Here is a 25,127-nt window from a genome sequence, read left to right as displayed (position 1 = left end):
TGGGAGCAGCAAAAAGAAGTGACTTGAGGTCAAAAGGGTCCAAGCTGACTGCCTAGGTTCTGCTGAGATGGCTTTCTTGATCTCTCTCTCTCTCTCTCTCTCTCTCTCTCTCTCTCTCTCTCTCTCTCTCTCTCTCTCTGTGTGTGTGTGTGTGTGTGTGTGTGTGTGTGTGTGTGTGTGTGTGCGTGTGTGTGTGCATGTTCTGCTCTGCTCTAGACAGCTTTGTCTTGCTATTCTAAAAACTCTCTAGTTGAGACAGCTCTCTCTGCTAGTAAAGACTGTAAAAACTATTTGGATAGTTCATGGATTTTCTGACCAAAGTCAGAAAAGGTGATTTAAAATGAACAACTATTGGATATTCTGACCAATTTAGAAATCCTGTTAGAAAAAAAAATTATCAAAGAGCTGTTTTCACTCTCCAGACAGCTCAACTCTCTTTAGAGAAAATTCTAGAGAACTGTTATCTAGTTCTGTTAGCTCATCTATTGCAGACCAAAATCCCAGTTTTTATTTACATATCAATTCAAAATTGCAGGCTTCCTCTTGATTATCTTATGAATCAGCATCCGGTGACCCCAGCCCTTTGACAGCAGGCATACATTTTTTCTGAACATTGCAAAAAGAATTCAGAGATCTTTCTGCCTTTAATAAACATAGAGGACAAGTTAGTTGGGTGGGACCCGGCCCTGAAATGGCCGTTTCCATTATGCCTTGGCCTAACCTTGTTCGTCCTAGGCTGTCCCTATGCTGATCCTGAACTCCTCTATCTGCCTTTTTAAGTGTAAGCAAAAAACTTACATTAACATGGAGGGCATTCCTTGGAAGAAAAGAATCCTCTGCTGCTAGTACTGGTTCCAGAAAATATATACATGATTATACAAATAAGCCTTACGCCCACAGCAGCCATCAACACACACCCACGGCAGTCTTGTGACGGTGCACACCAGGGCCTTGTCCCAGGAGCAGGAACCATATTGCTCTGTCCCCACCAAGACCAAGCCGGGCGTGGCACAGAGAGACAATGCAGCACAGTAATGACCACACTGAACAGACCTGGAGTCACACACTGGGTCCATTACATCCATCAGAGAGAGGAAGCCTCAATAAATTCTTCACTCTTGAGCAGCATTGTTGTTCTTTTGACTATCAGTGATGTCGTATGATCCTGTATTAACTAGTAGTTATTTGATGGATTTCACTTTTTTTTCCTCAATGAATGAGTTTCATTGGGGTTACCTGCAGGAGTATGGTGAGAGGTTACTTACAGGAACAGATACAACTTCTCATGTTTCATTGTTTCTGCAGTGAGCACATTATCTCACTGAATATTTTATATGTTTCAAGTGGGAGATGTTTTGCTGTAAAAAGAATTCGTCATATTTTACCAAAATAAAAACTCCAAGCTTTACTCTTTAGTGCTTAGCTTTAATTTTGTTATTATTCTGTTTCTGCTTTGAAATTATATTAATATTCCCCTGGATTTTGTTCTAAAACATCTATAGTTTATTGAAATTTGCTTATTTAACTATCAGGAAATAATTTCAATTCAGACTTTGGTGATATGCCTTACGTGTTTTATTTAAGTCAGTTTATCAAACTCCTGTTATTCACTACCCAAGTCTGTAACTACTGGATTTAAAGTCTAGCTTACCTGGACTTCTTCCTGTGCTTTGATTCTATCCCAAGATTCTATTTGTTTCCAAATGGGAACTAAATCTTCCTATTTATGTCAGTAACTGCTACAATAGTGCAGAAACCACAACAGATCTTTCTATGTTGTTAAATAGCTGTCAATCGTTTTAGATAAAAATATTCCTTATCTATTTTCTTTCCATTCTCCAAAAAAAAAATCACAGCATTTCACATTTTTTAAGCTTGTATGAATCTGTATTTTCTGAACTTTTTTATTGCTTACCTTTCATAGAGAAACCAACAAGACTAGACACAAGATTTTTGCCAAAGACTATTTTGATGTTGTCCACCAATTACTTTCTATGCTCAGCATTTCCTGGAAGAGTTTCAAATCCAGATTTATATTTAAAAGTCTTCAGCATAACATATGTGTTAGAAAAAGTATGCACTCCAAAGATTAGTGCATTTGTAATGGAAATCATCACCACTATCCAATTTTAGAACATTTTCCATCACCCAAAATAGTTTCCTGGTTACTGTCCAACTCCCACTCCTAGAGAGACAGACCTGCTTTCTGTCTTCAAAACAAATTTCCTTTCAAGACTAGGGTCATAGCTCAGTAGGTAAGAGGGCTTGCTACTCAAGCATAAGGACCCAAGTTTGAATCCCAAATACCTGTGTAAAAGGTCAGGCATGGCCATTCACACTGTAACCCTAGCCCTAGAGAGGTGAGTCGGAAACAGGTGGGTCACTGAGGCACGCTGGCCACCAGACTAGCTGCAGCTTCAGTGACCGACCCTATCTCATAGGAATAAAGTGAGAAATGACAGAGCAGGACACATGATGACCTCCTCTGGCCTCTGACCATGCACAAGCATATGAACCTGCACACACAAGTACACACACAGCTAGACACCATTTTTTTCTCTTTTCTACTTATTTGATTAAGATTGGTCACACTGTATGTAATCTTCTAACTACAGATTTTTCATACTGCATAATTTGTCTGAGTACATTCGTGTTTCAGTAATACCAGTTTTACTTTCCTTTGTTGTGTGAACACTATTCCATCATAGAGGCGATTCACAGTTTGCTCACCCCACAATCAGCAGAAATAATTTGGACCGTTTCCATCTCGGGGCTATTGTAACTAATGCTCTTATTAACATTAATGCATACGTGTGCATGCATATTCTTCCACTTGTCTTTGGAAAGTTTCTACAAGTAGACTTTCTGAGTCTGATGGGTGAGTTTATGGTTAAATGTTTAGGAAACCGCAAACTCACTTTTTAAAAGAGAATGTACTACCATATAAATGCTACCAATCCTGCAAGGTGTTTCCAGTATCTCCATATATCCTTAGAGCTTAGCATTTTCTTTTTGGCCTTCTCCTCAGCTCTAGTCATTCAATTATATAGTCTTAGCTCATTGCATTTAGATAACAGCTATCTTACTACTTCTGACTTTCCACCCTATGATGACCTTCTACATATTCATGTCTTATAGTTCAGTGTCCAAGTCTTAGTAATTGAGGAGTGTGGATAGATTTAGAATCAAGTTGATATTTTTTCTGCAACTTAATTTAGATATTTCTTTTCTTAGTTGACCTTTGTAAAACTGGCTTGATCTAAATTTCTTTATAGAAATTCATATTTTACTCTGGAAAATTTAAAACTTTTAGAAAACTTTAAAAAAATGTTCAACTCATCTTTTTTAAGTCATTTTTGACATTTCTAAAAGGTGGTCTTACAGCAAGTTCCCTGATTCTCTGACTCTTAGAATCTATCCTCTCCTTCTCCTACAGTGTTCCCTGTGCCTTAGGTACAGGATATATTTCTTGAGACTGGGCTCCACAACTCTGCATTTTGATTGGTTGGGGGGGGGTTGTTTGGGTTTTTTTGTTTATTTGTTTTGTTTTTGTGTTTTGTTTTTAGTTGTTGTTGTTGTTGGTTTTTTCTTTGTTTTTGTCTTTTTGTTTTTTGTTTTTTGTTTTTTGTTTTTTGTTTTTGTTTTTTTTTGTTTTTTGTTTTTGTGCCGTGGTCTCTAGTGCAAGGGGAAATGTCCTTGATGAGGGCTATATTTACCTGTGGGTATAAGGAAGAATTGGCCTATATATTTTTTTTTTATTAACTTGAGTATTTCTTATATACATTTCAGTGTTATTCCTTTCCGGTTTCAGGCAAACATCCCCTAAGCCCTCCCCTTCTTTTATGGGTGTTCCCCTCCCCATCCTCCCCCTTGCCCACCCCCCCCAGACAATCTAGTTCACTGGGGGTTCAGTCTTACCTTAGGACCAAGGGCTTCCCTTACACTGGTGCTCTTACTAGGATATTCATTGCTACCTATGAGGTCAGAGTCCAGGGTCAGTCCATGTATAGTCTTTAGGTAGTGGCTTAGTCCCTGGAAGCTCTAATTGCTTGGCATTTTGTACATATGGGGTCTCGAGCCCCTTCAAGCTCTTCCAGTTCTTTCTCTGATTCCTTCAACGGGGGTCCTATTCTCAATTCAGTGGTTTGCTGCTGGCATACGCCTCTGTGTTTGCTGTATTCTGGCTGTGTCTCTCGGGAGAGATCTACATCCGGCTCCTGTCGGCCTGCACTTCTTTGCTTCTTATCTAATTGGATGGCTGTATATGCATGGGCCACATGTGGGGCAGGCTCTGAATGGGTGTTCCTTCTGTGTCTGTTTTAATCTTTTTGGCCTACCTTTTAATCATCTTTATATGCTTTAGTTTAAAGGAGTTACTCTCAATGATATTTGATTTAGGATGGTTTTCAACTTTAGCAGTAGATCTTATGTTCGCTCATCTCTATCAGGATTGAAAGTTTAATAGAAGAAGAGGAGCTTTCTTTTGCACTGTGCTAGTGATAAAGTTACTCTGAAATGGAATTTTTGTAAAACAGTCAGTGATGTGAAGTAGACAACTGCACCACAACAGGAAGTGGTGATTAACACTGAAAGACAAAGAGGTTGTGAATTTCAGAGAGTACGGGGTGAGGTTACATGGGAGGAGTTAAAGGGAGAGATGATGTAATTTTATTTTAACTTCAGAGATTTATGCAAAAATAACCAGACAAGGTGAGAATATACAGATTTATGAGTTTGGGAGCATACTTTATGGAAATTGATAGGTCTTCAGATATGTGTGCACAACTATAATATAACTAAAAGAGAACTAATAACTAAACTGAGAAAGAAAATACAAAGGCTATGCAAAATAGAGTCTTTTCCATGGAGAAGAATGAATTCTGATGCAGTAATATTGTGTTTGAGTTTACCTTGAAAGTGTAAAATGAAAATATAAAAACAATCTAGCTGTATCTACTATTCATAATATCAGTCTTAGAACAGTAATGCTTATTTTTAAAAAGCATGAAAAAAGTAAGAAGTATTGTCCTTGTAGTGCCTGAAGATTTTAAATTTGTAGCAAACAATACTTTGTACAAATAGGCAAACTCATCTTCATTTATATCCATATGTGAGGAATTAGGTACTAGAAATGTTTAAAAATAGGCATAACTCATTGAATTGACCATGGAAGTCTTCTATTACATGATCGATAGGAATCTGAAAGAAGTTTACAATACAATTTGAAGACTATTTACAAGACACTTTGAAGACTTTGGCTTTTTTAGTAAATATGTAATTTTCAAAATGCACTACTCTGTGTATTCACTTTTTGTCAAATAATCTATTAGTTGTTAAAAGTTACTCCCACCAATTTAAATACAGGTCACAAAATAGGTACACACTCTTAAAATATGTGTTTTAAGTCTGGACAGTAGACATTTTAAGTAATTTTATGTTTAATAACAAAGATATGTATCTCACATTTGCTCCATATACTAGTAGAAAATAATATTATTATTTGAACTAAGATTATGTCATAATTACCACCATTATCACTATTATCAGACAGTATGGTCTAGTTTGTAATAACACAGACTCTAAAGTCTTTTATTCTCTGATTCACAATGTCACCTCTGTTTTTATAAACTTGAAGAGTTTGTCCAAACTTCTAAGACTTCTGTATCTAGAAGACAAACACATCTTTCACATTTATCAGAAGGCTCAAAACAAATTTATACACACATTTACAGGAATGTGTGAGACAGCCTTTGAATTAATATATTGATATATATTGCTAGAATGATGTAGCCGATCAAATTCAGACTAAGAGCCAGGCCATATGAGCTTATAAGAAGCTTATAATTTGTCTCAATGACCACCACTTCAAAAGAAGGTTCTACAATCGTGAACAGAGCAGGGGTTTAGTACTATAAATCAAGAATTCCAAATTTCAAATTCATATGAACTGAAACATCTCTTAAAGAATCAAAAGTTTTAATTAAAAGAAAGCGATTGGTAACTATATAAAATAAAAAAGGTGAAATAAAGTTAGCTGAATAAATTTAAATTAGTTCAAACCTAATAAAATAGCTGAACTTTCTGATCTACATATAATTTTGAATGAAAATCTCCCAACGAAATAGCATCATTTGCATGGTTCTATTTATATCAAGTTCAAAAATAAAAGCTAGTAATTATGTCAACAGACATTAAGAGAAAGATGACCGCTGAATAGATAAAAAGATGACAACGGATAGGGTGGGTCATTAGAAAACCTTCTGGTAATGCCCTCCTAACTGGTATCAAAAGTAGTTAGGGGGTAGCTATAGATGTCAAGCTTAATTGAGGCATACCCTAAGATTCATCCACTTTATTGAATATCTATCAGACTTCAACTAAAATAATTTCGAAATTCTAGATTTGAGAAGTCAAGATTCTGATTGGACAGGCCGTAATGTCAATCTTCTATAACTCCACCTCTCCTACTTTTCTCTTGACTGGTGTCCCTGGTTTGGAATGGGCTCATCCCTGGATCTCCATCCCCTTCTGCTGCCTCTATTTAACTGCACTATCTGGGAATTCTTTGATCCTGTTCGTAGTCCTTACTGAACCAACTCTCCAAGAGCCCATGTACTATTTCCTCTCTATGTTGTCCACCACTGACATTGGTCTCTGCATTTCTACAATCGTGACAGTGCTGGGAATATTCTGGCTCAATGCCCGGGAGATCAGCTTCAGCGCCTGCTTGTCACAGATGTTCTTCATCCACCTCTTCACATTCATGGAATCGTCAGTACTCCTGGCTATGGCCTTTGATCGTTTTATAGCCATCTCAAACCCCTTGAGATATGCTGCCATTCTAACTCACGCAAGGATTGCACAAATTGGTCTGGCAGTCATTACTAGAGCGACTGTCATTTTGACCCCACTAGTCCTGCTCCTTAAGCGCCTATCATTCTGCCGTAGCCATGTGCTCCATCACTCCTATTGCTTCCATCCTGATGTGATGAAGCTCTCATGCTCAGACACAAAGATCAACAGTGCTTTTGGACTAACTGCAATTATCTCTACTGCTGGAGTGGACTCTATCTTTATCCTGCTCTCCTATGTCCTGATCATCCGCTCTGTTCTCAGCATCGCGTCCCCTGGGGAGAGAAAGAAGGCTTTCGGCACCTGCATTTCTCATATCACTGCCGTGGCCATCTTCTACATCCCCTTGATCAGTCTGTCCTTTGTCCACAGGTTTGGAAAACACGCCCCGCCTTATGTGCCCACGCTCATTGCAAATGTGTACCTGCTCATCCCCCCTGTGATGAACCCCATCATCTACAGTGTGAAAACCAAGCAGATCCAGAGAGCTATTCTGAGACTTATATATTGTAAAGGACCTCATGTTTGACAACCAGTAATCACATAAAGACTTATTACAAGATGAGAAACAATTGTCACACATTAAAGGTTGAAGTTATATAGATCTAGGTATAATCCAATCAAACACGTTCACAATAATATTTCCTAATGCATTTTTCTTTACCACTAGAACACTTACACAGATTCTCATTATCTCTCTTTATTTTGCCTTTTATTTTTTAACTTTTATTTTACTCATAATTTGAATTTCTCATGTAATTTATTTTGATCATTTCCCCTTCCCCAACTCCTCTCAGATCCCCCACCTTCCTTTCTACCCAACTTCATGCTATTCCTATTGCTCATTCCAAAGAACAACAACAATAAAATACTAAAATCAAAATGAATAACGAATGAGACAAAAATATCAAAACAAAGCAAAAAGAAGCAACATCCTCCCCTTGCCCCGAATGAGTCTGTTTTGTGCTGGCCAAGTGCTCCTAGGCATGGGGTCCTACCCTAGAGTGAGGTTAATAAACCCAATGGCACTCCATTGGCAAAATCTGACTTTGCCTTCCCAGAAATTATCAGTTGCAGATGTTTTACATTGGTTTTCCATGAACTCAGTTGAAAAGAAATTTTAAAAGAGAAATAAACATCTCTTGGATTTTTTTCTCATATATAAACTGAATGAACTAATAACTTTATAATCTACCTTCAACTTTCTCTTAGATTTAGCATGCACCTCAAGTCTCAAGACTTGAAAATTAACCTAACTATTCCTTTAGATGTCTAAACCATTCCTGGTGGTAAACTTTACTGCCCACTCTACTTCAACCTTTCACCTACTTTCTATGTTGAAAGTCTACAGTTTTAGGACTCATCTTTAGATAACCTCATTAAGTTTTTCAGAATGTCTCCAGTGACATTCAAGTAGTCTTACCATCATCTGCCTTTCCTAATATTTTGCCTTTTTCTTTATGATCATGAGCATTAGTGTGTCTGTATACTAGCCATGCAAGTTCTCATGAGGAGATTAATAAATTGCATAGATAAAAATTGTCTTGATTTGTAAAGCTTCTACAATATCTAGCCAAATACCATCCATATAATAGAACCTTATTGCTAGTTATTGAGTTATACTATTCCTAATAGTCATTCATATATATTATTAGGACAATTCTAATGTACCCAATTTCATTCCATGTGTGATATGTATAACCTAAGAAATTGCTATTATAATTGGTAGCCAGATTTCTGTCTATATCATCTAGTAATTTTCCTTAGTTTTGACATAGCTAAAGAAAAAAAAAACTACTTGAGAAACTGAGGCTTCCATAACTTATTCCTATAAACTCTATGAATGACTTAAATTATGTTTTCTCATGAATAAGTTTATCCACTGGATTTTTTATTTCTGATATTCTGTACCTCCCTGCATGCTAGACAGCTAACAAATTGCCCTCACCACTCGTTCCCACATACACTGACTTCCTATCTGTTCTAACATTAAATTTCCTTTTCACCTTTGTATTTAGTCCAAAGTCCCTCACCCAAACAATGGCTTTCTCTATAGGTCTACAACTTTGTCATTTTTTTCTGTTTATTATAAAATTTTCAGAAAAATTCTTTTAAGGGTCTTTTGGATAAACTTTACAGAAGAAATAATAAATGTGCTGTCATTAATAAAATATGATACAAAAAAGCATAAGATCCTGTTACAACAGAATATTGTTGATTCTTTTCCTTCCTTCCACACTGAATTTATACACATGGATATACAAAATATACTTGCATAAAATAAAGCAAAATTTTATGCTTTATTTTATAATTTTCCATTTATAAATTGGAAAATTAATAACACTCCTAGGAAAATCTTATCTACATTTGCAATGGCTATCTTTGTAGATTTGGGCTAAGAATGATGTTTCTTGTTGAACTAGAAATGTATGGATATCTACCAATAAGAATTTCTTCTGAGATTCCATTGAGATACTACAATTATTCTAAACACTGACAGATTAACACCTTAGGATTTAACAGCAGAATCTAGGTCAGATCCTTTGGACTCTCATGGAGGAACTGACTCTAGCAAAAACACACATGCACAAACATCCGCACACATGCACAAGAGTACACACGCACGCACACCTAAATAAAAATTAGTTCTATATTCCTCCTCCCCCCAAAAAATGGATATGCCAGTCTAATTTACACTAATCTACTTTTCACACTCATATTTCTATGATAATAGGAAAATAGCACACTTTACCATAGAACTATCCATCTCTTGTGGCCTTAGGGATAGACTAACTAAGACCTCACTGCTCTTCAAACAGTATAATATATTTCATATCTATATAAACTATATTGTGAAGATAATGAGAACACTAACACAAACCTGATATCCATAGTAAACGATATAGCTGGCAAAGATAGTATTTCGTTAAAGTGTTCCTTACAAATGCATCTACCTTCACAACAATATAATAATGAGAACAAATACTGTGTAAATCAAGCTAGGAAGGGAACAGTAAATAGTAACTCTTCGCAGTACTGCAATCATAATAATCTACTTGACATTTAGGTAAACATAAAGAACTCAAACAAAAATGATGGAAACCACATAAGATGAAGTTTAATAATGCTCATGCACCTATTATTACAAACACTAATGATATTCAAAGGGAACACACAGTCACAAAATGAAAATTGAACTGGCATTTAACATTGATAATGGCATCTTTTCTTTGTTAAATGTTAGGAGGAAGGTAGAATCATGGTACAAGGCCGAACACAGTGATTGATGCAGGCTCTTATTGCAAAACAAACCACCAATTCTAAAATCAACTATTAAACTGTGAAGACATTAAGGAAATTTTATTATTTATTACTAAGTGCAATGTCAATATGAAAAGGCTTTATACTACTATATATACTATATAATTAAAACCATATGCCATTATAATAATTATATTTTATAATTATATAGATATTATATTTAATATCTATAATTAAAAGAGAAACCATTATGAGATAGTCACCAAGAGCCTGGTGGGAGAGAGATGAGTACTGTAGTGCAAGACATAATTTTAGTATTGGGAAATACTTCGCCTGTTACTACCACAGAGATACTCATCATTATTCACTTATTAAACCCATAAGCCAAACAATATCAACAATGACCTTTACTATAAACTCTGAATTTGGGAAGATTTATGTGTCAAGATTGAGCAATCAATTGTAACAAATATACCACTTTAGTGGGAGGAGACTGGTAGGAAATGGCTGTGCATGGGCTGAGATGGAGTGGAAGACTCTTCATTTTGTACTTCATACAACTGTTTGTCAGCTCTCACCTCAAAGGAATTAAGAGACAGACTATTCTGGAGCCAAATATAAATGACTATGACATGGAAATGCAGCTTTGTTTTCCAACACAGTAACAGAAAAGTTTCCTAAGATTTATACATATGTATATAATTCATATGTATAAGGTCTTAAATCAAAACATATATTCAAATACATTGGTAAGTACCTCACGTAAAATCTTTATTTGTGAACTGGAGGAGCCTTTAGTGTAGGCCTCATATGTTATCTGATTACGTTCTTAGCTTTTGTGTCGGAGCTATGGAACTGTTTATAAAGTCCAAAAGAATCTATCTTACAGCAACAGGATGTTATGTCACACACAAAAATGAACAGTGCATGATTATTATTAAGGGATAAGATAGCCAGGGAACTTCCTGGTTATTAGGCAAACTGAGGTAGGCAGCAACGGGCACTTTGACAGGTGCAGTGGCAAAATTGTGATTGCTCAGGCAAAAATAGCTTACTTTTGGTAAATTTTTTTTCTTTGCTACTTTAAGGCCTAAAGCCATTGGTTTCTGGATATAAATTCCTGCTGGGAGCAGTAGAGAATTAAAAAGAAAATGGGCTTAATTGCTATCTCACTGGCTCAAGGACTTCTCACTGGCCAGGCAAGAAGATTGGAACTTGTTAATTCTTCATGAACCAGAGACAAAATAAAGAAAATCATTTACACAGACAACACTCACAGACACAAACATACTCATATACATGTGATATTCTAGTAAGGACAGACCTCCTGTCTCATCAACTCCATAAGTGTTCATGCATATTTACATACATACACGTATACACACTTTTGTATATGAATACATATAGACAAACAGACATATTTATACATTCATTTGGTGGATAAGACTGAGCCTCAAATACATTTGAATGAATGGGGCAGAATACCCCCCCCCACCAAGCCATCACGTTACTTCTTATTTCTGGCCTTTTTACACCTTCTTAGACAAAAGTTCTTTGTAAAATTACCTCATAGATAAAAGATTACATAAAAGAGTTACAGAAAGATGTCAACAATGAGTTCAAAGCAGTTTCATTCTATAAGCTCATTATAAGTTCAAAGCAATAGTTTTACATGGACTTGCTTTATCACAGTGCACACCTGTGGCTTCATCCTTGGACATGACCTAGAATTAAAGTTTTTTCTTGATCACAAATTTATCCCAAGCTTATTTCTCTTCTTAATATGATTGTGAAGGCTCATTGTATTTCTTAGTATGCAGCCTATGTTTACTATTCTGTGAGGAGGGGGCACATTCTATTCTTGATTCTTACTTTATTACATCTTTCAGGCAAAACCACTAAACCATCTCCCTAAGTTTTCTTCTTAAATTATTTGGATCAAATTATGAATTCAATAAAGTCATTAATTAATCTAAACAACACTAATTCATGAAAGTTCATCTTCATGTTGATTTGCAAGGAATTTGCCTAATAGGGTAGTATGATGCCCAGGAATCATTAGGCTACATAATAATGGCAGGAAAGGCATATCATCAGCAAGAAGAAGTTCTGAGATGACTTCTTTAAGGATCTTGCATTTCAGAGTGTACCCATCATAGCCATGTAAAACAGTGGGCCATCTCCAGAAAACTCACTTGCATGCCTTTAACCTTTCCTAGAAGGCTTCTGATATAAGATAACACAGATAATTTAATTCTGGACCTTTCACCATTAGAAGCTCTACATAGTCATTGCAGTCAAATTAACTAATCTACATTTTTAGAATGATCAATGTAGGTGTGACTTCTTTCCAGAAACTTTAGTTCTTGTTATTTCTTACCTCCAGTCTAAAATATATTTCTTTTGATCTCTCTCTCTCTCTCTCTCTCTCTCTCTCTCTCTCTCTCTCTCTCTCTCTCTCTCTCCCTCCTTCTCCCTCACTCTCCCCCCCCTCTCTTACACACATACACATACCCAAACAAGCCCAAAGCAAGTATGGAAATTACATCCTTATACTTTCCAGGTTTGTTCAACACTGGTATTTTCCCTTAGTAAGATCAATTGGCAAGTTTAAAAATAAGCACCATATCAACTGTTTATGAAGCTACTGGATACATAAGTTGTGAAGATCTAATGTTCTACATATAGTTAATAATGTTGTTGTAAACTTAAAAATCCGCTGTGAAAGTTAATTGTGAAAGTCATCATAAAAGGGACTAAGTTATAACATAATGGCTATGCTAATTATCTAGACATGCACAGTCTAATTAATTCAAAACTTAAAGTTGAATTTTTAAAGGAAAAGTTCTGCTTTATTATTGTAGATTGTTTTTTCAGATACAACATGGTCACCATCTTTGAGTATAGATTACTTTGGCCCAGAAGCCATAACAAAGGAGTCTAGAGTTAGCTATGACTGTGGAAATGGTTATTCGGCTATTGACACTATCCAAAAGGAGAGAGGAGATCACAGGACCTTCATCAGGGATTCCACACTTTGCTCCCTCCTGCCACACTCCAGGATGCAACTTATCTTAGGATATGCAAGGGTACATAAGAGCTAGAAGCTAATGGAGAGGAGAAATCCATGGTGCAGCTCCCACACAGTGAAGGACAAATTCAGCAATTCAGATGGCCTGTGAGTTGACAAAGAAGTAATCATTATAATTGCATGAAAACAGTGCTCACACAACTAGATTTCATAATTGAACTTTGTAGTGAGACTATTATTGGAAGAATCATACTACATGAATAGATGTGGGATACCTTAAAAGCATATCCTTATTCCTCAGCATATGAATATGAGCAGAGGGAACAGAGAGCAGCAACACACCTCTAGCTTTCTTCAGAGATCTCAGTATTGGCACATCTGACCTGTTTTCTAAATTACTTTATTCTGATTCTTGATCAATTCAAAAGCAGAAGAATCTTGACTATATTTCTGATAGAATTGGCAGGTGTCTGACACCAGTATAGATAAGTAAAAGGAAACATTTTTTCAATTAAACCCATAAAAATTCTTTTTAAATAATAAAATTTGTATATTTGGTACTTATAAATGTTTAAAGACTGTAGGCAAACATTTTAGCAGGTGCTGTTAAAGGCATCATGCTTTGCCAGTGAGCAGCAGCACTTTCTCAGCCACCTGCTTCAAAGTACAAGATGATACAGGCTGTCCTTCATTACATAAGTGATGTTAAACACAGCAGGCATGGAAAGTACTCTTATAAAAACAAATGCGGCTTTTGCTCTTTAAGGGTTGCTGAGTTGAAAGCACCTTTTCCTGACACTGGAGGCAACTGAGGTGACAAAGTCAGGATTCTGCCCTCACTAGCAAATAGAGAGTTTGAGAAACATGTTATCAATTAAAAATGTATACACACCAGTTCAATAATCAGATTAATATGTCTTCATTCAAAGATGATTTTTCCTTCCATCTGCCTGAGCTATAGCTGACTACACTTGAGCCTCTGGATACCCAGAAAGATGGTGTCTTTGTTTTGACTTGCCTCTTAGGAACTAACATTTTTAACACTGCTGGACTCAAATTTAAAGGAAGATAAAAGGCATAAAATCAATAGAGCAGTTCTTATTTATATGGAATTATTGTAAGCTGCTTTCATATTTGTTAGACCTAGAGATGATATTGACTCATTTGAGAGTCCATCAGAGATCTCCCACTAAACAATACTGCTTTCTCAGAGGCCCCTTTGATGCAGACGCACTCTAAGAGAACACTCTTAACTCTCTCTCTCTCTCTCTCTCTCTCTCTCTCTCTCTCTCTCTCTCTCTCTTAAATGCTAATAGTTTTCACAGGACATGTTTGTGCAACCTTTGCAAAAGCAGAGCTTATGAGATAACCATTGACCTAATGAGTAAAGCAATGATTATTCTAACACCATAGCAACTGTCAACTCCCCAGGCCCTTTATTGCCTCTGCATAGCCTTTTTAGAAGGAATCAGACATCAATCTCCATTCATTCCCATTCCTCTCTGAAGGCAGCATTACAGTTTCCCCAACCTATGCAATGTTTCTCCTTTGTTGAGATAGAAAACAAATTAAGCACAGCTTTTTCTAGAACGGCCCTTTCCTCAAAGCCTACGCTAAAACCCCATCAATCTCTACGTCATAGGATACCTTGTCTACTACAATCACCCGACCTCAATAGAAGAAAACAAGAATAGAGAACAAAGGCTGACAGTCCTTGCAGAAAAGAACACATAAGTCTAACTTAAGATGCTGAGCTAGCTCTTCCTTAGGGTGAGCCTAAGGACATTTATGCAGATCGCTACAGATCTTGAGTGAAATCTGCCTCTTTCTTTTTTTCTGGTTCTAGGACCTAGTAGGGTGTGAAGAAACAATGTACATAGACCCTCCATGCCTGAAAAATCACCTGTGCGGGGCTTTTCCAAAGACTTCACATGAGATAAATCTAGACTCATGGAAACAAACCTACATTAGGGCACAGAAACCTTTACTTTATATGATAGGTGAGATGGAACATAGGCACCAATATTGTGCATCTCGGGCTCCAAAGAACTTATAGACTGGTTCACATCGACACAGTAGGAACAAGGAGCTCTTAACTTTTTCTTAGTCAAAGCACCATGAATACTCAGGGAACGAACTTTATTCAAACAAGTTTGATTGAATATCTTAAATATATTTTCTTTTTATGTTTATTTTACTATTTTTTTCATTCAATATATTTCATCATAATCTTTATCATTCTCCAAATCCTCTACACCCAACCACTCTGCCTATACAACTTCATGCCAATCAAACATTTGATAGAGAGTTAATAACTTGAATAGAAAATGAACTTTTGAAAAAGACTAAACATCAATAAAACAGTTCATTGAAATAGAATTAAATCTTTTTCCCTTTCTCCTCTCAGGTACTGCCTTCCAACCTACCCATTGCCATCACTATCAAATTGGCAGCCTCTTTTACTTTGATATTATTGTTACATACATGCATAAACATGTAAGTATGTACATGTTTATGTATAACAAAGATGAAACTACAACACATACATATATGTGCATGTTCATGTATACAAAAATATGGAAATACAACCTGCTGAGATGGTTTTTGTTGTCGAAACCATGAGTGCATAGTTCCAGGGTTGACTACTTTGTATTGGACAACCAATAAATCACTGAGAGATTTTCCCTCTCCAAACAATTAATAAGCTGCCTCTAGTTCTTTGTGTAGGTCTGTGGCCCAGTGGAAATTTCCCCTTTCCCTGTTATCATATATGAGGATACTGATTCTGGCTTATTTAGGCAGACATCTCTAGGAGAGACTGTTTCACAGCAGACATCCTACTATTCTGGCACTCACGGTCTTTCTCCCAGTCCTGTCACGTTCTCTGAGCTGAAATTTTTTAACGAAAAGACTATTTTCAAAATGATGAAAGAGCTAAGGAAGCAAGAAAGAGGTACTAAGAAATCAAAAGACCCATAATGATAAGAAATCAGTACTATCTGATGGGCCAGATAAGAGAAATACAGTCAATATACTATCTCTCTTGAGATACAGACAGAGCATGTCAAATATAGAGCGAATGCTAGCAGCAAACATTGAATGGAGAACGGGACCGTGGTTGGAGGAATTAGAGAAAGGAAATGAAAGAACCGAAGGGCTTAAAACCCATAAGAACAACAATGCCAACCAACCAGAGCTCCCAGGGACTAAACCACCACCCAAAGACTGACTATACATGGACTGACCCATGGCTCCAGCTTCATATACAGCAGAGGATGGCCTTGTTGGGCACCAATGGAAGGAGAAGCCCTTGGTCCTGCCAAGGTTGGACCTTCCCAGTGTAGGAGAATGTCGGGGGGAAGAGGGGATGGATGGGGAGGGGAACATCATTATGGAAGAAGGGGTGGGGGATGGGATAAGGGGCTTATGTCCAGGGAATCAGGAAAGGGAATAACATTTGAAATGTAAATAAAAAATATCCAATAAAAAAGATTTATAGTTGTTTCCAAGAGAAAAGTAAAAAAATAATAATAATAATAATATCTCTCTTCAAACTCTGCTTTACCCTTCCAGTGTCTCCAATTTTATTAATGTAGTCTGCAGTAAGCCCACAGTAGACCCTGAATAAGGTGGTCTCGTTTAGACCAATACTATGATGTATCAGTAGATGCATAGAGGGAAGACTAATGGAAATTAGGAAGGCAGAGTAGTGGAAATAATGAGCCCAAATTTCTAGTCTATCATCTAAGCACAGAAATGTGTGCCCGAAATTTGGGGGGAAATCCATTAATAAGAAACAAAAGCAACTTAGAGAGCTGAGCATCAATAAAAGGAGTGCAGCATTGTTAATTCAGTCATGCACAGCCTACAGTCTCCAACACAAACCTGGGTGTAGACACAGCCTGTAATCGTCATTGGGCATTTTAAATTAGGACTGGGTTAGTTGTAGAAAATTGAAAGTCTTTACAAAGCAGAAAATACATGCCTCCAGGACATATCTGAAATTTATCAACAAGCATCTTTCTAGATCACATCATAATAGTCTATGAAGCACGGAATCATCAGACTAGCTAGTTGCTAGTTACTGCATCTTCTATCAACCGTATGGGTTAAAGGACCAAAAAAATCCTTTTCATGACCACAGCAAGCTTACATACATAACACATACTCTTGGTCCATAATGCTAATTTTGAAGATATCATTTCTCAGCTCCAAAATCTATAGCATGCTTTTAATAAACATACAACATCTTGAATCAATACATTATTTAACAGTTTCTGGTTAGTTCTCTTAACTGAAGGATGAGACATTGAGATTAGAAGATTCTAGAATCAGGTGTTTGATTGATGTTCTGTCAGTGTCACTATGCTAATAGCTCTCTGCACAATTATATTAGTCTGCTGACCATTTTTACCTTTTTCCCATGAGCCATTGCAATATAATCATGCTATCTCAAAACACAACAAAATACCAATAGACCCTCCTCAGGAATTGGAACCTGAACTCTGTTAGAACTCTTTTCTTCTCCTAAGGAATGAGATATGGTGTGGAAACATTCTTTCTCCGAGGTTGTCCTGACACTAGGCAGCAACCTCAGACCTCCAATATCAGAATGAGTAGGGAAGCACCCTCTCAAGAGGGATCTAAGTGTTAGCTCAGAGGAAACTTGCTGCCAAGATTGTAGATTTTAATAAGTTGTTGTAAGCCTGAATTCTCATTGTTCCTATGTTGAACAGGTGAAATAAGCATCCTCATTCCATAACTCTTTGTCAGTGCCAGTGTCTGTCAGCCTTTTATAAAGTTACTTGCGTTAAGGAGTCCATGTGTTTCTTACTGGTGTCATTTCTATTATCCTAATTAGAGGATGGCTGATATCCATATCATTATTCTTTCTTGATGAAGATGTCCCGATGTAACATTACAAAGATAATCACATTAAAATATTTCTAAATTCATTTTCCTATAATTTTGACAGCCCAAAGGAAACTAATATTCTATATAAACATTTTTATTTTCTTTATTTTGAGAATTTTATGTATGTTTATAATGAAATATTTTATCTACCATGACCCCCTCCAACTTTCTCCATACTCCTCATCACACCACTTCCAATTTCATGTATTTTTTTAATACTGGTAACATGTGCATATGTTTACGGGTGCCTGAAAGTGTGATTCAGCCGTCGGTGAGAAAAAAGACATTAATGGTTTCGTAGCCCTATATTGCTTCAGTGACCCTACCAGGCAAGATGTTCCTTCTGTTGTCATAGTGCCACAAGTGTTATGAAATAAGTAGCCACTTTCTGATCAGATTTGAACCCTGTACCACAAAAGCCAATTTCATACCTGATACTGAAATCTTGCTCAAAGTTCATGGCTAGGGAGCTCTCATGCCCAAAAGAAATCTGATGTTATTTTGCTCAATGATCATGGTGTCAAATTGCCTTCTAAATATCCATGCTTATGCTCACAGACCTAGGCTGATCTCAGCCTTGGTCAGAGAATCTTCATGTTCTGGGCTAAAATCAAAAAGGTAATACACAAGTGGTTAAAGACTAAAAGTAGCGACTGAGTGCTCAGCGCTAAACAGGATAACTGTATTACCCTCACACCCTCATCACCAAAGATTACAAAAGTTAACTTATATGTAAATGGTCTTTGCAAAATCATGAAAACAGAATTATTAAGTACTGAACAAAGAATTAATACAATGAAAAAATCATATATTAAAGTTTAGTAAGATAGAGCTGCTTTTCACAGAAGACTTCCACTAAAACTTTTCCCAGAAACTAAAAGGAGATATGAATATTTGTCAATTGTTCATGGAGATACACATAATATGATTTGGTAATTCATATTAATATAAATTTTAATTTTACTTCTATACATCTGTGTGTCTTATTAGCTATATTTTTTTAAGTATGCATGCACATGGTGCTTCATAACATGAGTCTGTGCTCACACAAATCTATATCACATTGAGAACAACATCACCATGCTCCTGCCTCCTGCCTTACTCCACTTACTAGCTCCCTTATTCTACTAGGCAGTCTTCCTTCTGCTATCATGTCATATGCATGTATGATTTTTCATAGCTCAATAAAATCTACAAACCACACTGGCAGAAACACAGTATTTTCCTTCTGGAATTAGATTTATTTGTTGAATATTGAGAACTCCAGTTGCATCCATTTTTCTGAAAACTATAACTTAATTCGTTATGAATAGAAAAGAGCTCATTGTGTATATACAGAGCATATTTTATCTACCCTGTTGTTAGACATCTAAGTTGTATGACAACTTAGCTAGTATGAAAAGTGTGTCAATAAACTTTGAAGAGGGAAATGCTCACCAGAAAGGAGATATGTAAGCCATGTAATAGATCTATCTCTTACTCTACTTAAATAGAAACAGTCTACATGTCAAAAGAAATAAAATGATTGCTCACTAGATTACTGAAAATATTTGATATTATGATCAAGAAATGTCCCTAAAATCATGGAAACATTTGAGGAAAAAGTAATAACCCTAAAAACCTGTAGTACATATTACTATCTCATAACTTGTCTTCTTGCTTAAACTGAAGCTATATCAGAAACTCACAACAAGGGCATCAATCTACACATTATAAAATCCTCTGATGTAATTTCACTCATTCACAAAATGACAGAGTAGGAAAACAGTTTAACATCCATCTAGCTCTTTGCCATGCTGGAACGGAGAACTTTCAGCACAGCCTTCCTGATCTGCTTGGTTTTCACACTGTATATGATGGGGTTCATGACAGGAGGGATCAGCAGGTAGGCATTGGCAATCAGAGTATGGACATATGGTGGAGCTCGTCTCCCAAATCTGTGGACAAAGGACAGACTGATCAATGGAATATAGAACACAGCCACAGCCCCAATATGTGAGATACACGTGCTGAAGGCTTTCTTCCTTTCTTCTGGGGAAGCAATGCTGAGGACAGTTCTAATGATCAGGACATAGGAAAGGACAATGAAGACAGAGTCAACTCCAGCAGTAGAGATCAGGGCAGTGAGCCCAACTGCACTGTTGATCCTGGTGTCTGTGCACGAGAGCTTCATGACATCAGGGTGAAAACAGTAGGAGTGGTGGAGCACATGGCTTCTACAGTAGGACAATCTTTTCAGAAGGACAACCATAGGAGTCAGTATCAGTGTACCCCGGGTAATAATTGCTATTCCGATCTGAGCTATTTTAAGGTCAGTTAAGACCGAAGCATATCTAAGAGGGTTGGAGATGGCCACAAAACGATCAAAAGCCATAGCCAACAGCACTGAGGATTCCATGACAGTGAAGAGTTGAATGAAGAACATCTGTGACAAGCAGGCATCGAAGCTGATCTCCCTGGCATTGAACCAGAATATCCCCAGCATGGTGACCATGGTGGATATGGAGAGCCCAAGGTCAGTGGTGGACAGCATGGAGAGGAAGTAATACATGGGCTCGTGGAGGCTGGGCTGAGAGATAATGGCGAAGAGAATCAGGCTGTTCCCTGACAGGGCCGTTGCATAGAGAAAGCAGAAGGGAATGGAGATCCAGGTGTGCAAGGCTTCCAGCCCGGGCACCCCAGTGAGCAGGAAAACGATGGAGGAAGCTGTGGTGTTCTGGAAGGATGACATATTGAATTCAAATATTAAACTTGCAGCTGAGGATCCTGAAATGACAAGTTTGGTAATTCAAGACTGGCTATTTGTAATAACGAAACAAATGTGTATATGAAATTTCCACATAAGATAGTCACTGTAAGCAAGTGTGTGTTATATAAGTATTATGGACAGTTTGATGTTATAATTTTTATTGTGCTCAGGCCAGATTTCTTACAAATGCATAGACTATATTTGATGGGGTTCAAATACCTTGCCATTTACTAAGTTACAAATATTAACTTAGCTATTTACTAAGATAACAAATATTTCAGTGAATGCACCTCTCTTTTCTTACCTCTAGGTAATGTTCATGTTCCTACCTAACAAGGTCCTTATAAGGAATATACTAAGTAATATAAGAAATATCTCAGCAGAGTGGTCCACTGACATAAGTCTCACAAAGAGTTTTATTTATTGCGATTCATTTATAACAAGCGATATAGGGGATCACCTAGATGACCATCAACAGATGACTGGATAAAGAAAATACAGCATCATGATACACAATTAGGTTTTACACGGCCACAGAGAAAACCAAAATTATATCATTTTCAGGGAAATGAATTAAATCAAATATCATTACATTAAGTAAAATAAGACAGATTCTTAAAGATAATGCTACATTTCTCTTCTATGTCTAGATGCATCAAACACACACACACACACACACACACACATGCCCATACAAACATATAAATATACATATATGTGGTACATACATACACGTATATGTGTGAAAGTAAAGTACATATTTTGGTGAGAATATAGACTAAAGAATTAAAGAGGAAGGACAATTAAAAGAATTAAAAGTACTGTATGTTTTCTCCTCTAAGTATAAACTAGTTTCTGTCTGTTTGTTGAGTCTCAATCTGTCACGCTGGCCTGAAACTCATTATGTAGATAAGGTTTGCTTCAAAATCATCACTGTCTCTGCTTCCCCAGTGCTGGCAGTAAGGTTGTGATCCAGGACACCTGGAAGAATCTAGTTTTAGTGTGTATGCATGAAATGTGCATGTGTGCATGCATGCTGTGTGTGTGTATGTGCGTGCATGCGTGCATGCGTGCTGTGTGTGTGTGTGTGTACGTGCGTGCATGCGTGCATGCATGCATGTGTGCGTGTGTGTAGAACATGAAAGCAGAAGGTGAACTATTAGAGGGAACAGGCAAGTGTGGAGACTATGGGATGATGGGGCGGTGCATATGAACAGAGTGCAAAGGTAGATATGCATTAAAAGGTTGTAGCAGAGGCCATTATTTTGTCACTAAATAAGATTTCAACCATTTAATTATCTTCTAAAAATAAAACCTACTTAAAAAGAGTTCTTCTTGACTGAAAGGCTAATTAGCATGTCTTTAAGGGCAATCAAATCTTGATATGAATATCTATATTCCTTATCTAATGCGTTCTTTCCCTGTGATCATCAGCAATGTGAGTGATGAGCTCTTCACATGCTAGAAAGTGGGCGTGTGATGGACTTTTCCTAGTGATGGTGTGCAAAATTACACCATTTTGGTAATTCATTGTTCTTTCCATTTAGCTCTAATTTTAATGTGTGTGCTGCTTTACAACCTTGGTACTAGATTTTTGCTCACAGTCCAGTGACAGGCATGAAACAAAATGCTATCTGGAGTCCTCTAGTTGTTGAAACTGTCACCCACTCATTTAAGTAAGACATACTGCCAAATATTTTTTTTTAAAAAAATAAAATGGATTAAAGATTTTCCCCCTTTTTTCCTTATGCTCATTCCCCTCCTGCTCCCACTCTGATAGTGCAGGCAATGATGTGGGACTGTGAGTTTAGACTGGCTTGTTTCCCAAACAGCAGTGCTTTGGAAGTGATGACTGTCTTTATCTATTTATCTATTCCATCACCACTACTTTAAAGAGTGTTTATGCCATTTTAGGAACTATTCCAATACCAATCTTAGTAATTGCTCGTTCCTGTGGCTGAAAGGTTTCCAGGATTTCCCCATGTCAATGCTGGTGAGATCTACAGAAAACCACTATTCATTTGATTCCTCAGATCAGCTCTTTATTGCCCTCATCATAAATTCAAACTTTTTAATCTTTGTATTCATAATCAACATAATGTCTTCCCAAACATCATGTCCAATATAGTGGACAATATAGTAGACAGTATTGTGGCCAATGACCATTATTATTGTGACCTGCTCACCTGTCTACTTCCAGAACCATCTTAAATAATAGCTTGGACTTCCCCTTCACCAGAATATCAAACAGGGCAAGTTTCTTCCTTCTTTTCTTCTCCTTCTTCTCCTTCTCCTCCTTCTTCCCCTCCTCCTCCTCCTCCTCCTCTTTCTTTTTCTTTAAATGGGGCTAAATTCATTGAATTCTTTGGATGGGGCACACCATACCATTTATAAATACAAGAATTTATTTTAAGAAGCATTCAGTGATATCATGTTTACTAAATCATAACACAAAAAATTAATTCTGCATTTCATTCTCTCTCCCTCTACCTCTCCCTCTCACCACCCCTCCCGTGTGTGTGTGTGTGTGTGTGTGTGTGTGTGTGTGTGTTAAAATTGAAATATTCTGGATGACATACAATAGTCTTCACTAAACAACATACTCTGTCCCACTTTCAACACTAATTTTACATGAAGATTCTATCCCAAACCGTCAGAGCATGCTGCAAGCTCAGTGCAGATTTGCTTTGAGTCTTTCTCTGTCTACTGGTCTTTAACATGGGTATGACAAGCAGTAAACCTGGGTTGCAGCACTGCTCAACCACCAATAGACTGAACTCTCCAAATAAGCACTTCATTGCAGATGTTACTACTGTGAACTTGAGAATTCAAAACTAGAATGTGGAAAATAGAATTGAAATGATTTCTAACTAGCCTACATGCTCATAACATGTTACATGTATGCATGTAGGGCATAATAGTCATTGGACAGCCATCAATGAAGAGGCTGTCAGCAGTAGATAGGAGTGTCACTGGCCACTGACTGTAAGAGGCAGCTTTGAAACAAAACTCACCAGAAACTAGAATGACAAAAGCTCTTTAAACTTCTCTAAGGAGCAGGACAGAATGACTGCAACAATTAAACCCCACGTATACAGAACAGAATGCCTGGAAATAATATGGTTTTGGAGCTTTCCAGTTTTCATTAGGGATCACATTTGAGGTTAATAACTTTCAAATTTTCAAGAAACAGTGTAGGTAGAAGCTATCGTTTGCACGAATATAGCGATTTTACTTACAAAACACACAGATGTGTTCTTTCCTGCTGTCTTTTCCAGATGTAGGCTGGGGAGCTGGGGAAGCAGTAGGGAGATATCAGGAGTCATGTCTCAGGCTCTGAAACCCCTTCATTAGAAATCTCCTCAAGGAGATGACACAAACCCCAGAGGGAGAGGCTTCCTGTGGGCTCGTGTTTTCTGGATTCTCTCTGATATACCTGACGTCAAGTGTCTTTATACTTTCACTGTCGAGACTGGTATTCTAATTCTTTCACCCATGCCCTAAAAATGTCCCCAAATAGGAATAGCTCTATATCTGTCACCTCACTCCTCATTCCCACACTAGTGCCTGGCCCAGTTGATAAAGGTATCAACTTTCCCGTGTACTAAATTAGATTTTATAATTTTGTTGAAACGTTTCACTTTTTGTCCACAACCAAGTCATTTTTCTATTAATTTTTATTTATCAAATTAAGATATAATTAGGTCTTTCTCTTTCCTATTCTTCCCTCCAATTCATCTCATATACCCCTCCATTTCTCTGTGACAAAGCATGATCTCTTTTTCTTTAATCATTCTCATTTCTTATAAATAGATGTGTACCTAAATATATAAATACAACCAGTATATTCATACACTACTAGTTAGATGCACATGATTTCAGGGCTGACCATTTGGTATTGGATAAACAATTGGTAGACTCATTATTGAGAAAAACTCTTTCTAAAATTCTCAGAATTCTTTAGTTGTCTACAGTTCTTTGCCTATGGATGAAACCATGTCAGTGTATCTACTTTCCCCTTCCATGTAATGTGTCCATTGGTGCTACACTTCTTCAGGCCTGGCTTAGGCAGTCATATTGTTAAGGTCTGCTTTGTAGGTGAAACTTCCCAGGAATTTCTGAAAGACACAGTCTCCTGGAAGATTCTGTGTCTCTGGCTCTTACTGCCAGCCCCTCTTTCATGATGGTCCTTGAGCCTTAGTGTTGGAGATACAATAATCTTTATTAATTCCCTCATAAATCACTGTAAATACAATACATTTCAGGTTTTAGTACTGCTAATACAGAAAACAAAACAGAATCTCCTGTGCCTACCTTTTA

General features: G+C 37.0%; 2 protein-coding genes across 2 annotated transcripts; one reads left to right on the top strand and one right to left on the bottom strand.

Moving 5' to 3' along the window:
• The first annotated feature begins 6,436 nt into the window (after window positions 1-6,436).
• LOC116894055 (olfactory receptor 51F2-like) lies at window positions 6,437-7,381 on the top strand. The gene has a single exon (XM_032895777.1). The coding sequence runs from the start codon at window positions 6,437-6,439 to the stop codon at window positions 7,379-7,381; it is 945 nt and encodes a 314-aa protein (XP_032751668.1).
• A 12,457-nt stretch (window positions 7,382-19,838) lies between these two features.
• LOC116894054 (olfactory receptor 51F2-like) lies at window positions 19,839-20,789 on the bottom strand. Its single transcript, XM_032895776.1, has one exon. It carries the CDS (start codon window positions 20,787-20,789, stop codon window positions 19,839-19,841), a length of 951 nt encoding a protein of 316 aa, XP_032751667.1.
• Between the last annotated feature and the right edge of the window lie 4,338 nt (window positions 20,790-25,127).

The sequence above is a fragment of the Rattus rattus genome, chromosome 2, assembly GCF_011064425.1.
Source record: "Rattus rattus isolate New Zealand chromosome 2, Rrattus_CSIRO_v1, whole genome shotgun sequence".
In the NCBI taxonomy this organism is placed as follows: domain Eukaryota; kingdom Metazoa; phylum Chordata; class Mammalia; order Rodentia; family Muridae; genus Rattus; species Rattus rattus.
Note: the sequence above shows the minus strand (reverse complement) of the source record. Positions and strands in the feature narration are given on the sequence as shown.